The sequence below is a fragment of the Nilaparvata lugens genome, chromosome 4, assembly GCF_014356525.2.
Source record: "Nilaparvata lugens isolate BPH chromosome 4, ASM1435652v1, whole genome shotgun sequence".
NCBI lineage: Eukaryota > Metazoa > Arthropoda > Insecta > Hemiptera > Delphacidae > Nilaparvata > Nilaparvata lugens.
In genome coordinates, this window is record NC_052507.1 from 19,741,821 (window position 1) to 19,757,157 (window position 15,337).

At 35.7% G+C, this 15,337-nt stretch overlaps 1 protein-coding gene across 1 annotated transcript in view; it reads right to left on the minus strand.

Annotated features, from left to right (window-relative positions):
• LOC111047910 overlaps nt 1-15,337 on the minus strand; it is a 36,799-nt gene that overhangs the window by 5,486 nt on the left and 15,976 nt on the right. Inside the window, exons 2-3 of the mRNA XM_022333767.2 lie at nt 2,127-2,320; nt 1,116-1,295 (exon numbers count right to left, since the gene is read on the minus strand). Of these exons, the coding sequence (XP_022189459.2) occupies nt 1,116-1,295; nt 2,127-2,320 (374 nt within the window). The remainder of the gene's footprint in view (nt 1-1,115; nt 1,296-2,126; nt 2,321-15,337) is intronic.

Consider the following 15,337-nt stretch of genomic DNA (forward strand, 5'->3'; position numbering starts at 1 on the left):
AAAATGAAATTACTATCTATTTCAAAGTAGATAGAATTTAAAAGGCACTGTTCAAGTAATCTGTACAATAATTAAGTAAGTCTTCTTCCGTTTTTGCCTGAAGGGACGATTTAACGTTGGAGGGAGATGGAGAACAGGTTCAGCCAATCAGAACGAGAATAGAGTGATGCCGTGGTCATAGAAACAAGTGTAGTTGCCAAGTTGACAGGTTTATTCATTGCAGTGCTTTCAGAGAGGAAACTACGTATGCTTATCATGGGGTGTTGGAACACTCACTAGAGACTGTGCCCACATCTAGTTCAGTTACACACATCGATTTTTGGGCGTACGATTTCTTACCTTCCTTATAAATTCTATTAGATTAACTTGGCAAACAGATGATGTGTTTGTGTTCATGTGTTTGCCAAGTTCCGTTCAATCTGGTCGATTTTATAAGAGCGGCAAAAATCGAACATTCAAAAATCGATGTGTCTGTGGGTAAGATAACCAGACGTTTCTGTGGGTGGTTCCATGCAACGCAGGCTAAACTCCTCTGTGATACTTGCCTACCAACTTGACAGTGCCGTTGGATTGTAGATCGCGCCCTTCATCTCGCGGTATATGAGCATAGCAGTTGACCACTGGAGGTGTGGGATTAGTGTTGTATGGTACCTATAATATATAACGATTTAATTCATTTCTGATGGTACGCAGCCAAACTGACTCACTAAAGACTATAGAACGCTGTCTGCTCTAGCAAAGCAACATCGCGGTTGCTGTATCCCTACTTTTCTCTGTTCCGCATATCCCTCCGATTTGGAAGATGTTTTAGTTCCACTATAGTTCTTATTTTATCTACCTCGATCTATTCTAAACCCACAGCGCCAAGCGAGCAACAGTATCTTAATTCTCTCACATCTTACATCTTCATTCTCTAGGGTTGAGTGCAAGTGAGAGGGAGTGAGGGTTGTTAAAATGGCCTTAGGATTTTTTTTAACAGATTGAAATTGCTAGTCTCATTATTCTTAACGAGGATTTGATTATTTATTACTCCACTGGACCAGATAATCGTGACATAAAACATATTATTCTTGATATGAATCTGGAGTAAGTATGATTAATGGCGAAATTCTCACCCCTGAGTATATATCAGCTATCTCCCTTTGAAGCTTGATGAAATGATCTTGGGTGTGTCTTATCTGCGTTCGTATTCTGCGAAGAGGCCGGTTGCTTGGATGCTTCTTGCCTTCCACAATATCATTATCATGCTCAACATTCCAGTACCTCCATCGTGCCAGGCTCTTTGATCTTGTCATCTGAAATTAATTACAACATTAAAAATCTAATCAGAAACAAAGTCAATTTGATGTTTCATCTTCTCACCAAGTTTATTATCAACTATATATGTTTCCCTTATTACTCTTCTCAATAGATATACCGTGTATGAGTCTAAATCATTATTGAATATAGGATCATTTTATTGGTAAAGAAAACCACGACTAACAGAACTGTATTAAATCAGAGATGAACTAAATCAATATATGGTTTATCCATGATTATAGTAAAAGAATTCAGCGTGTCCCTCTCCATAATGTTTATTACATCCATCAAAGTTAATCGGGAAGAGCGTCGATTTGGCAAGTTTCAATTATTTTCAAGATTATTACTATTTCTCTTATTACTCTTCTTAATAGATATACCGTATGATCTAAATCATTATTTAATATTGGATCATTTTATTGTATAGAAAACTACGACTAACAGTACTGTATTAATTATAGTATCAGAATTGAGCGTTTCCCTTTCCACAGCAGTTTAATAGTTTATGATATTCATTGAACCCAGTCGGACAGAGCGTCGATTTTTGGCAAGTGTGTATTATAATACATTGTAAGTGAATAATTTAAACATATTATACATACACGTTTCAGATTGTTTCAATCACAAAAAATGCATTCACGTTAGAAAGAACTCGTTGCTGTACCAAAATTCTAATAGTGACAAATTATTCTATTGCGGTTTTGATGGAATCGATTGTAATAATTGACGTGATTTAATTGAGGTATTGGAACCTTATCCAAAATTTCTTCCTTGATTTACCAAAAATAGTTGAGTTATTTTTTAGATTTGAATAAGATCGGACTCGCCATGAGAGTGTTGCCGCAAGGATAGCGCCAGTTGGTGTTGACGGGGGAGAGTGCGGCGTGGTGCATTGGCCCAGGGAGAACCAGGAGGGAGTCGACCAGCACAGAGCCGCAACAGAACACGGCAACCCAGGCGGAGCCCAGGCGGCTGCCTGCCACCCTGGTTGCTAGACTAGTCAACCCTCTTGACCATTTCCCTGAAACAGGACGATAAAATCTCCATAAGTTGAAAATAAAAATATTCTACTCTTTATTAGGCTAAGTTAGACTTCTCTACCACTCAACCCTAAGTTCTAGGCTAAAAATGAAATGAAATGAAGAATTAATTTCGTATTTCTCTTCGGATTTTCAATAGTGAATAGTGGTTTCAAACCTGATGAATTTGACGATACTCCAAATGGAAATTTCATTTTGAAGTGATACTCCAGCCTATATATGTTTGATATAATTATCATCCCTAGAAATACGCCGTTTCAAAACTCGAATATTGGCAAGCTTTGCCATGATTATCATAATCAAGTATTGAACGTTTAATACATTATTCAACATTAGCATTGAAATAGTAATAATAGAAATAATGAAACATTTGGATGTTTTATGATCCGGCGAGTTTAAAAACATTAAAATCCATTGTGTCTCTCCACCTATACGAAATTATAGAAGGAGCTCTTCCTAGACTTGAAAAAGGGCAGATACAGTTGATTTTCACCACTAAATTCCATTATTTTGCCACTACTCATTACAACACTTGCTAGACTACTTGCTAGCTTTCAACAATGTTGTACATACTTTTCATATAGTCTTTATCGAGATATAGTATTTATATCAAGACATAATCTATCTCATTCATTGAGCTAGAGGAAGTTATACATTATATGTATGTGAACTCAGTAATTTATTTCCTGTTGAATCCAGGCTCTGAACATTGTGGTTAACATATTGATGCATGTCAATTATTTTCGTTTAGATCTATGTTTTTCATTTGAATTAACAGATTTCGAATAGAGCTTCTCAATTGCTTGGTTTTGAAATAGAGTTTTTTGTTATAATTGGGTTATTGGATTACCTTGGTTTCAAACTTTTGATTATCTTCATAATATTCCACTCCTGCGACAAGAATTGAATATGACATCAGAAGATAAACGACTGAAGGTACTCCATGTGACGTCCTACTCGTTTGATTCGTAATGAGAGGTCTCTACAAATGCATGCACGCCGTACTTGGGAGAGCATTCAGCCCGTACTGCACTCAGGTACCATTTATCTCGACTCTATTGTAGTTGTAGTTGCACATTCATGGATCCGATAAATCTCCGGTCAATGAATAGTTGAGACAGCAACAATATTCCGGTATCGCTTTTCGCAATCGCCAATCGTAAGTCACGAGAACACAACCACAGACAGGTTAGCGCACCATTGCCAACTTGGCGCGGAGAAAACGCCGTCGAACAGTTTAGGCAAAGGAGGATACTCGAAATTTATTTTCTTGAGCCATTAAAATAGCCAGACTTGCTGCTGCTGGCGGACTTTCATTCTAGTAATATGTTGTTGATTTGAGGAAGGAATGTGGGATTGCATTATTTTATACCATCTGTATGAATCCAAGCTCCACAACTTGAACCTCCGATTGAGAAAGGATTCGCAATAACTATTGGAGCATCACGACTCTTATTGTAGCCTACCAGACCTTATGAGAAATGCTGTTGTTTTTATGGCCGTTTATAAAACTACTTCCACGTGGATTAAAATTAACATAATTTCTAATGTGGAAGCCATAGAGCTCTGAACAGTGTCTTCAATTTGACACTTTGCTGCAGACTTAATAGGCATTGGAAATTATGAACAACCATTCTCATTAACTTGTAAAGCATATTGCCGGTGTTAACTAGAATGTGATACCGGTGATTATTACCTCTATACTACTATACTCAATCTTGGATGAGAATTAAAATAATATGTATCTGGGAAATTCCTGATTACAGACAAACCCCATAGAATTTCATAAAATTAGTGTCAAGAAATTTTATCCTTTGTCTTTATGCTCGATATTTACTTGGGCAGTGACGTCATTCATTTCATTTCATACCGTGATTCACTTATTCCTAGGACAGTTGACAATGGTTTGAGCTCAGTTGATTTAGTTTTCCCGCTTCAACCCATCTAACTTCTATATCTCATCATTGATTCTCACAGGTAACTTCATTGGAAGACTTGGAAATAATCATTTTCCTGATAAAAATAGCAATTGAGACCGTGATTTTCATTGCTGTGATCACCTCAGAACTGTGACAAGATTATGATACGATAATTATAATGAGCAACATTATTATTAGAGTAGCCTCCGATCAGATTTGATAACATTTTTATCACTTCAGAATACCGATTGAGTAGAGGTTTATGAATAAAATTAAGCTCAATTATGAAACTGTTCATCGTCTAATTAGGTTTGTCGTGAGTTGGAGGGAAGAATAAACTATAGTTGATTAGATCTGTGCGTTGGGTTGTTGCATCGTTGCATGTAAAACGTCATTTGGCACCAAGCAATAGCATGCAGCCTATCAAGATTTTACCAACTTGTTCGGACTATTATCACTTTTTAATTACTTCACATCGGGAGTGACGACTTACATGAAAGGCGGATGGATGTTGAGAACGTGAGGTCAGTGCTGTTAAGGTCATGAGCCAAGTCATGGACTATAAATAGAACCATCTTTCACAAGAGTTTATTTAGGTAACAATTTACTGAAATTGTGGTTGTTTCAGGTAGGGTAGAGATAGTTATCCAAGAATAGCGAAAGTGTCGTGTTTTTAAGAACTACTCCAATCGCAAATACTTTAAGTTTTCATTGAAACTAATGTTTCATCAAAATAAGGTGATTCAAGGGTCTGAGAGTATTGCTCCTGTAGTGTTCAATATCATACACTGAGACAAAAATGTAAGATTTGTATTTGAAAAAATATATTGTATGAATAATCATACAAGATATCCACATTCAGCTGTCGCTAGATAAGTTTAATAGCCCTGATGATGATGATGATGATGATGATGATGAGTATGACTTGAATAATTTGTATTCAAATATTGGGGACCGAGCGTCGCTCTGGTGTACAAAAGCATAAAAAATGTATTACGAAATAAGAAATTACAATAACATTCATACAGAAATGTTCTATCTAATCACAGTAAATTGAAATTCCCAGAGGAATGCAAAAATTTCCCTCACAAAGGCCCAGTTGCACAAAACCCGGTTAAATTCTAATCCTGATTAACTTCACGTGAACCAAATCAGAGAAGACCATTTCAAAAGGATGGATCTACTGGAATTGATCAGGATTGAAAATAACCCAGCTTTTTTGCAACCGGCACCAAAGTACCTGATTGAATGATTACAAAAGTTCAACAGCTGAGTCATAATTTTGACACAGTCCCACACACATGAACTCACTCACTCACTTCCATCACCAACTTACGACGAAATAATTATTATCAGCTGTTTTTTGTAGTTGCACATTCATGGATCCGATAAATCTCCGGTCAATGAATAGTTGAGACAGCAACAATATTCCGGTATCGCTTTTCGCAATCGCCAATCGTAAGTCACGAGAACACAACCACAGACAGGTTAGCGCACCATTGCCAACTTGGCGCGGAGAAAACGCCGTCGAACAGTTTAGGCAAAGGAGGATACTCGAAATTTATTTTCTTGAGCCATTAAAATAGCCAGACTTGCTGCTGCTGGCGGACTTTCATTCTAGTAATATGTTGTTGATTTGAGGAAGGAATGTGGGATTGCATTATTTTATACCATCTGTATGAATCCAAGCTCCACAACTTGAACCTCCGATTGAGAAAGGATTCGCAATAACTATTGGAGCATCACGACTCTTATTGAAGCCTACCAGACCTTATGAGAAATGCTGTTGTTTATAAAACTACTTCCACGTGGATTAAAATTAACATAATTTCTAATGTGGAAGCCATGGAGCTCTGGACAGTGTCTTCAATTTGACATTTTGCTGCAGACTTAATAGGCATTGGAAATTATGAACAACCATTCTCATTAACTTGTAAAGCATATTGCCGGTGTTAACTAGAATGTGATACCGGTGATTATTACTCTATACTACTATACTCAATCTTGGATGAGAATTAAAATAATATGTATCTGGGAAATTCCTGATTACAGACAAACCCCATAGAATTTCATAAAATTAGTGTCAAGAAATTTTATCCTTTGTCTTTATGCTCGATATTTACTTGGGCAGTGACGTCATTCATTTCATTTCATACCGTGATTCACTTATTCCTAGGACAGTTGACAATGGTTTGAGCTCAGTTGATTTAGTTTTCCCGCTTCAACCCATCTAACTTCTATATCTCATCATTGATTCTCACAGGTAACTTCATTGGAAGACTTGGAAATAATCATTTTCCTGATAAAAATAGCAATTGAGACCGTGATTTTCATTGCTGTGATCACCTCAGAACTGTGACAAGATTATGATACGATAATTATAATGAGCAACATTATTATTAGAGTAGCCTCCGATCAGATTTGATAACATTTTATCACTTCAGAATACCGATTGAGTAGAGGTTTATGAATAAAATTAAGCTCAATTATGAAACTGTTCATCGTCTAATTAGGTTTGTCGTGAGTTGGAGGGAAGAATAAACTATAGTTGATTAGATCTGTGCGTTGGGTTGTTGCATCGTTGCATGTAAAACGTCATTTGGCACCAAGCAATAGCATGCAGCCTATCAAGATTTTACCAACTTGTTCGGACTATTATCACTTTTTAATTACTTCACATCGGGAGTGACGACTTACATGAAAGGCGGATGGATGTTGAGAACGTGAGGTCAGTGCTGTTAAGGTCATGAGCCAAGTCATGGACTATAAATAGAACCATCTTTCACAAGAGTTTATTTAGGTAACAATTTACTGAAATTGTGGTTGTTTCAGGTAGGGTAGAGATAGTTATCCAAGAATAGCGAAAGTGTCGTGTTTTAAGAACTACTCCAATCGCAAATACTTTAAGTTTTCATTGAAACTAATGTTTCATCAAAATAAGGTGATTCAAGGGTCTGAGAGTATTGCTCCTGTAGTGTTCAATATCATACACTGAGACAAAAATGTAAGATTTGTATTGAAAAAATATATTGTATGAATAATCATACAAGATATCCACATTGAGCTGTCGCTAGATAGGTTTAATAGCCCTGATGATGATGATGAGTATGACTTGAATAATTTGTATTCAAATATGGGGACCGAGCTTCGCTCTGGTGTACAAAAGCATAAAAAATGTATTACGAAATAAGAAATTACAATAACATTCATACAGAAATGTTCTATCTAATCACAGTAAATTGAAATTCCCAGAGGAATGCAAAAATTTCCCTCACAAAGGCCCAGTTGCACAAAACCCGGTTAAATTTTAATCCTGATTAACTTCACGTGAACCAAATCAGAGAAGACCATTTCAAAAATATGGATCTACTGGAATTGATCAGGATTGAAAATAACCCAGCTTTTTTGCAACCGGCACCCAAAGTACCTGATTGAATGATTACAAAAGTTCAACAGCTGAGTCATAATTTTGACACAGTCCCACACACATGAACTCACTCACTCACTTCCATCACCAACTTACGACGAAATAATTATTATCAGCTGTTTTTCCAAGGATGAATAATAATCATCCTCTTAATGTCCTTCAGCGAGTTTTCTCAGGGATGAGACCTAGTGCAATCGAATCTTTATATTATAAACCTACTATGTTCTGAATTTCGTGAGAATCGTTGGAGCCGTTTCCGAGATCCGGTGAAATACAAACATATAAACATCTGAACATCCAAACATATAAACTGAAGTTGCTCGTTTAATAGTATAGGATATGAAAAATACAAGATAACATAGTCTGCTGAAATATTGCTTAATCAAGGCTTATAATTCTTTTTTTATTGTGAAACTATTAAATTATTAGTCCTGCCGATATATTGCTTAATCAGAGTTGATAATTCCTTTTTCATTGCGAAACTACTCAATTAGTCCCACTATATGATGGAGTACAACACAAAACTCTGTTCGATTCATGAAATGCTATATCGATTTCAACATGAAATTCAATAGCAGGTGAGTATGTGGGGAAAAATTTAATCGAATATTATTTGACAGCATTTGAACAATAGATTTCACAAATGATGAATATTGTGAGCACAATAACTGAATATTTCTATCAACTACTTCACCAGTACCTATATCCCATAATATTATGTCGTTATCAGTGGTCGTCTCTTAATATTAGATCGTTATCAGAGATCTTTGGTGAATCTCGCACTGGAAGAAACGAATACATCCAGGCAAGCAGTGGCCTCTCATAAATTGCAAATCTCGTAACCCACTATTATACTCAACCAGCGATCCACAACAAAGTCGGTTGGGTATTGCAATATTTTGCTTGTGCTTCGACTTTCAGGGTGGAACTAGTGCTTAGCTTAACCTACACCGACTCGCAACAATGACTCGCAACAAATGACTCAGTGGGTGCTCAATTTACTCTCGCCTTCTCAGCCATAAATACCACTGAGATGCAGTGAGGCTAATATGCTTGAAATTACCCCTTTCAAGACTGCAGCCGTTACTCATGACTTTCAAATGCACACACATAATATCTCGACTGTTAGCAAGCTGAGAAAATATCAATGCACATTCCACATTTGCAATGAGGATTGAAAAATGTTTCCCTATGTAAACAAAACTCAGGCTGTTTGGTGGGCTACCTTATCTCTTTTATCAATATGTCACCAAACTGCAAGAAGGCTTAATATATAAATCTAATAATGATAGTGAGATTGTGTCGGTGGGTTTCTAAACGAGACAATTGGTGAAAGAGGTTATAGAATAGGGAAACCAGAAAAGGAAAAAACGGAAAATTTATACAATAAATAATAATATGCAATACAGAATAGTAGTGGAATTCATTGAAAAATGAGGAATAATTTATTGATGATTATTGAAAGTATTCACTAAACTTTGCAATTGTTATGCTGCAGAATGAACATTCAATTTTTGGCAGGTCAATCTAGATAAAAGTGCATCTGTGTTTCCTTCTATTGCTGAACTTTATCTCGAGAATGGAATTCGTGATTATTATCCGTCACCTGTTTGACTAATATGATAAGATTAAGATGATTCCACCTAAGTACAATAACTATCAACTCTGGCTGACGGCTTCGGCCATGCCTGAGAATTTTTGATAGTATTACTTTTCAATTATTTTGTTGGAACTTGTATCTAGTGTATTCAATTCGTATTGTATGCTTGAATTTAAAAATAAAATTCTCTATCTATCTATCTATCCATCTATTGAAAATATTCATGGTGATTCTTCAGAGGTCATAATTTGTGGAGAATCCCAATTACCGACACTACAAAATAATTTCATTCAATTTTGTTTTCTGTAATACGTTCTATTGAATTCAGGTTTGAGATATGAAATATTACGACAGTGATATTTTGCTTGAATCAACGATAGAATAAATTGAATCAGTAATGAATACAGGTATTCGAATACTGATCAAATCATTAAGTCTTACAATGTTGTCCGGAACTTATTACGTGGGTTAGTTATCACTTTCCTCTGAATAATAAAACATAGGAAAAATGTTGAATTCCAACTGAACAAATGTCTTCCTCATGGAAACTATGCACTGAAGATGCTTGACAATACGATGGCGGAACAAGTTGTAACAGGGAAGGACTGTGATTTATTTACTACAAGTCGCTATTAATGAATGGAAATGAATTATTCCCAACTGTCATGGGCTTGCAGCGATAGAGTGCTCACAGTCGGTTCAGTCGTGGAATATTTTCTAGTGAAAGATGAAAGAGGTTGTAGATATCTTATTGGAGCTGACGGACACACCTAAATCAACAAATCAGATTGAACAAATCACATTAACTCCAAATGCTAATCGAAACAAGCAACTCCTTGGCCTTAGGGCCTCAGGCCGAAGCATTATGTAAGTTGAAGTTGGAGAGCTTTTGCCTTTTTTCCTATACTTGAAATTTAAACTTATTTTGTGTCATTCGAAGTATGGCTACATTCAAGACTAATCAATACTGCTATGCTTACTCACAATACACTTGCATGGATATTTTTTCACAATAATGATTCACTCTTGATTCAAATAAACTTGCTGTATTGGATATATGATTTCTCATGCTCTCATGCAGTTGAAATCTTCACCGACTGTTTCGAATTAAGTTTGAATAGGGTGGAGCCTATGCAATTAATGCTAGTGAATTTAATATGGAATGAAATCATAATACCCTTTAAAATTAATAAAATATTAAAAAACAAGAATACAAATATTACATTACAATTTGTTTTCTTGTTTTTTAATATTTTATCAATTTTAAAGGGTACTATGATTCTATTTTATAAATACAAGAAAGTAGCCCTGAATTCATACATTTTAAAGAATGGAATCAATATTAATATATTTTGAACTCAACAATTCTTTGTCTTTCACACCTGCATGGAAATATTGCATCAGTGGGATAGAATGAAGTAGTTGCAAAGCAATACTTCCTTGCTTTTTATCGAAATCAATTTTTCTGTCCTGACATTGTATTATACAGTAATACTGTTCCTCTCCGCTATCCCTCATATTGAAGAAATTTGATCTTATTTCCTATTTCCACTTTTCTCTTGCTGACCTCAAGACATCCCTACTTTAATCTATAAACACGCATATTTACAAACAGGAGTTCTCCCAGTACCCTTTTAAATAATTTTGTTCAAACATGTTTCGGACATTAATGCCATTTTCAAGTCTTGAAAATGAGTCTTCAAGTCTTCAAGTCTTCAAGTCTTGAAAATGGCATTAATGTCCAAAAAATGTTTGAAAAAAATTATTCAAAAGGGTACTGAGATTTATATTTTTATTTATACTAGAAGTAGCTCTAAAGAAAAAAGACAAGGAATTCCCCCTATGACTATTTTTCCTGTCATTCCATTAAATCTTAGCTATAACCGATCAACTATTCTCTGTCTGAATGCAATCTCATCTTTTTTATATCATCCACACTCATTCAAGTTCCTTTTACCCTCATATTTCTCCTCTACTACAGGACTTATACTCTCTTCTAATTCATAGATTAATTCAACCGACGATGAAGATGTTGATGTGAATAGAAGCAGTTAAGCTAGCTGCTTAAGTTTTTTAACGTTTGCCAGGATTATGAGAAGTTAAAAATCAGGAAACTATTAACGGAGGAATATGTCATAGAAAATGTGAAGGCGAAGGTCAAACTCACCAACCTTGGCGGCATTCCGAAATTCCCATTGAAGTTATGCTTATTTTTCCAACTTTCTGTGATTATACATTCCAGTAAAACGCATTATTATAACCTTTTCTCGAGATTAAATGAAGAAATAAGCTTTTATGGCGACTTTTTTTGTTTGGTTAGTAGTTGTAGCCAACTAGTTGTAATAGTTTCGTTAGTGAGTTCAAAGGTTGGAATTGTCTGCGAAAGCATTGTGGAGGTTTCCAGTACCATCCTGTAAATCATTCCCCAATGGAATATTCCTCTGTTAATCCATGTCATTGTGCATATTTCCTACCAAATTACTCCAGCCTTTTATAATATGACAATTTTCGAATTCTTACACTATCACGAACATAAATTAAGGATACACTAAATAGTAACTATAGCCACCACAGTTGAGATCCTTCGAAAACTAATATCCATGAGGGATTCCAAATGAAATTCTTCAAGAAATCTACAATCTATACATCCTAGATAACATATTTGTCCACATCTTATCTCATATTCATTCTGTCTTTTTTTCTTGATTCTACTCCTACTTTTTTATTTTTAAACTGTTCTGCACAATATCTATAAACTTTGTTATTAGCTTTTTTCAAACGTCGCTAATACTATCCTATTAACTCTTGTAATATCATACTGTTCACGCTGAATCCATTGTAGTTTGTACAACTATCATTTCATTCCGTTTATTGTACAGAACTCTATAATCATAATATGGCTATGACTAAGGAGGAAATTCTAGGCTGAGCCAGTACCATTTCTCTCCAAAATTTTGATAATGGGTTGATATTATCTAAAGTATTTTCAAGGTTATAAAATCACACATCACTGCTCCGCCACTTAATTTTCGGTCAATGAATTAATGAATAGAATCAATTAATGATTAATAATTACAACAGATTAGTTCATTTCTAGCTCTTTAGGTCCCATTTTCATAAAAGGGTAATAACCAGTGCTCAGTACGAAGACCTTAACAGACGAATTAAAGAGCTCTATTATGGAGCAAAAATTGTTTCAGCATGTCTTACATTTTTCTAGTTTCAGTCGGAACTTGAGGATTGAATGAATTAACAATCTGTCTGTCAAGGAAAGTAGTCTCCATCGCTCCTTCAATCCTGTAATGAGAGACTTTTCACATTTCAAAGACTCGTTTCTGTTGAGCCTTGTGCACACGACTGCGATTCGCATGACGGCGACGGTGACTAATTCAACCATTCAACCGCGGATTTAGAATAGTCTCGCTCCCGTCACCGTCATGCGAATCGCAGTCGTGTGCATACGTCTTCAAGAGGGCTACTAAAGGTTCCATATTATAAGATACGGCTAGTCTAATGATAGAAAAGCATCGTTCAATTCAATGTGGGTAGTTTACGAGTATTTATATTATTCTGGCATCATGACCGTGCGATTGATCTGTTCAATATTGAATAATATCTTGCTTAGTTGACTTTTATATGACAGAGTACGAGTAGCTACCATTTAAAGCTACTGTTAAAGTATCCGTGGAGAACTTATCTTGTCACAAACATATATTGTAATATCGTAAACACAGCTGAACTGGTTATATAACTCATAGCTCTTGAGTATCTAAGTGCAGAGGCGATAGTAAATTTCAATTGTGAACTGCATTTCTCTATCCATATGAACTAAAAACCTCTCCCTAATGGTGATGCTGTTACTCTCTAGGAGAGTTTGTAGGTCAAGTTAGAAAATCGTGTTTGAGCTATTGTTGATGAAATTTGTAAATAAAGAATTTCTCCATGCAGCTCTCGAGTATTGCATGCTACACAAGTTTATGCATGGCTGGGTTTTATTCAGGAGAGCAATATACAGTGTAAGTACTCCAATATGAATGAATTCTGTATTGTAACAAAGGAGTAGATGAGAAGTGATTTCATTCAAAATTGTGAGCAGTATAACAGTTTTATGCTTTTTGCTAGTCTGATAGAATTGGATTCATCCAAATTCGAGTAAAAGTGTGAGAATGGATAAAGATTGGAGTGGATAGTCTGGTAGTAATAGTAGTCATCTCTCAAATGTAGCCTAGCTGCGAATATATTATTCTATCTTGAAAACTCTTTCCTTCTGCATAATATAGCTCGCAACTATTGTATTGATCGGGATATCGTTATAGTTCTTATAGTTTGTTGGAGCGTTCCGAATTTTATACAGCTCTACTCCATCAAATTCAACAGAAAATTTGAGATAGTTTTGTTCCAACTGTGAATAGTTTTTGCCTTGAACATTTGTCTAGTTTCATAATATGATATTATCCTGTGAGCTAGAACCAATTTTTCAAGCTGAGGACCAGAATTACGAATTTTTATCTTTCAACTCATAAACTAAATGAGGTATTCGAAGCTGTAAAGCAGTTTCCTTTTCAGTAGATTCGATACCTTTCCAGGCAAAATCTAGAAACGAATATCTGTAAGATGTGTTGATGCATAAGTGAATGACAATTCCTTGTATGAACATTTTTCCACCCTTGGAAGAATCAGATCCAATAGGCCTAATTATTATGAAATACTATGGAGTAGAGTGAACTGAATCATCTATGATGGGTTGTCTCATTCTCTCAGATATATCAGATATAGTGCATGTGCACTTATATTAAAATCTATATTCCCATTTACCCTACACATTCACGCCTAAATAATATTCTCTCTCAAAAAAATTAGATTGAAAGAAGGTTTCCATATCCCCTGTGGAGACAAAGTTGTTACAATTCTCCACATTGTCTTATTTGGCATAGAGGTATCTGAGATATTCTCGAGAACGATATGAATTATTTGAAGATTTTGCGTACATGAGGATTAAAATGGTTGAGTGAGCATTCATTTCAATAGCACCTTTGCACGTATAAACGTTAGCAGCAAGAGACTTTCCATTGACCTGAAAATTTACCTGCCCGTAATTCGATTCTTTCCATGAGAAAGGTCTTGCAAAAAACTTGTCAACCTGCTTGATTAATGGCCCTATTGTTTTACTTGTACCTGTTCCTGGTTCAATTTATTCGAATTTTGTGACAAAGATAGATTTCATTGGTAGAGGTAGTGTATCATTCTCGTCGAGCTCTTTGTTTCTCAACCGGCAATGTATGCTCATTGCATCTGAAATAGGGATTCATAAATCTACTGTTGCAAGAAAATATCTGATTTCCGCAACCTAGTTCATTCGAAACTGCATAATGCAGAATTTATCAACAGAAAGTATTATTCGAGGTTCTTGTTCAGGAATGGAGAGCCTGAATATTAGATCTACTGTTTGATCGGTTGTACAGTTTTTATTAACTTCTGTTCGGACAAACGTTTTTATCCAAGAACATGAAATCATAGCAAACATTTGGAATCTGTCTCATCTTTGACTTGATGGATTACGAGTAATTCTAATCTTTTCTTCGTTGAACAGATCTGTTAGGTTAATAAGTAGATTTCAGCTCGAAATGCATTCCAGATTTCAGATTGTTTCATGCGTTCTTCTAAATCTATGTCAATAGATTTAAATGATTGTATTATTGCACAGATGTTTGTTTAGTGGCATCGATCTTCACCGCAACTTACTCGTTCTGTTCGCACCTACCCAGAGAAAACATAGATCGCATTGGTCCAAGGAGAGAAGTTCTCATTTCAATTTATCCCGATTTTTAAAGAGGTCATTCTTATATTATTCACTTTTTCTTTTAGCTGCCCAAGATACAGGTGGAGAAGGAGGAGGAGGAGGAGATGGATGAGGAGGAGTAGGAGGAAGAGGAGGAGGAGGAGGAGGAGTAAGAGGAGGAGGAGGAGTAGGAGTAGTAGAAGGATGACGAGGGGGAGGAGGAGGAGGTGGAGGAGGAAAAGAAGAAGGAGGAGGAGGAGGAGAAGTAGGAGG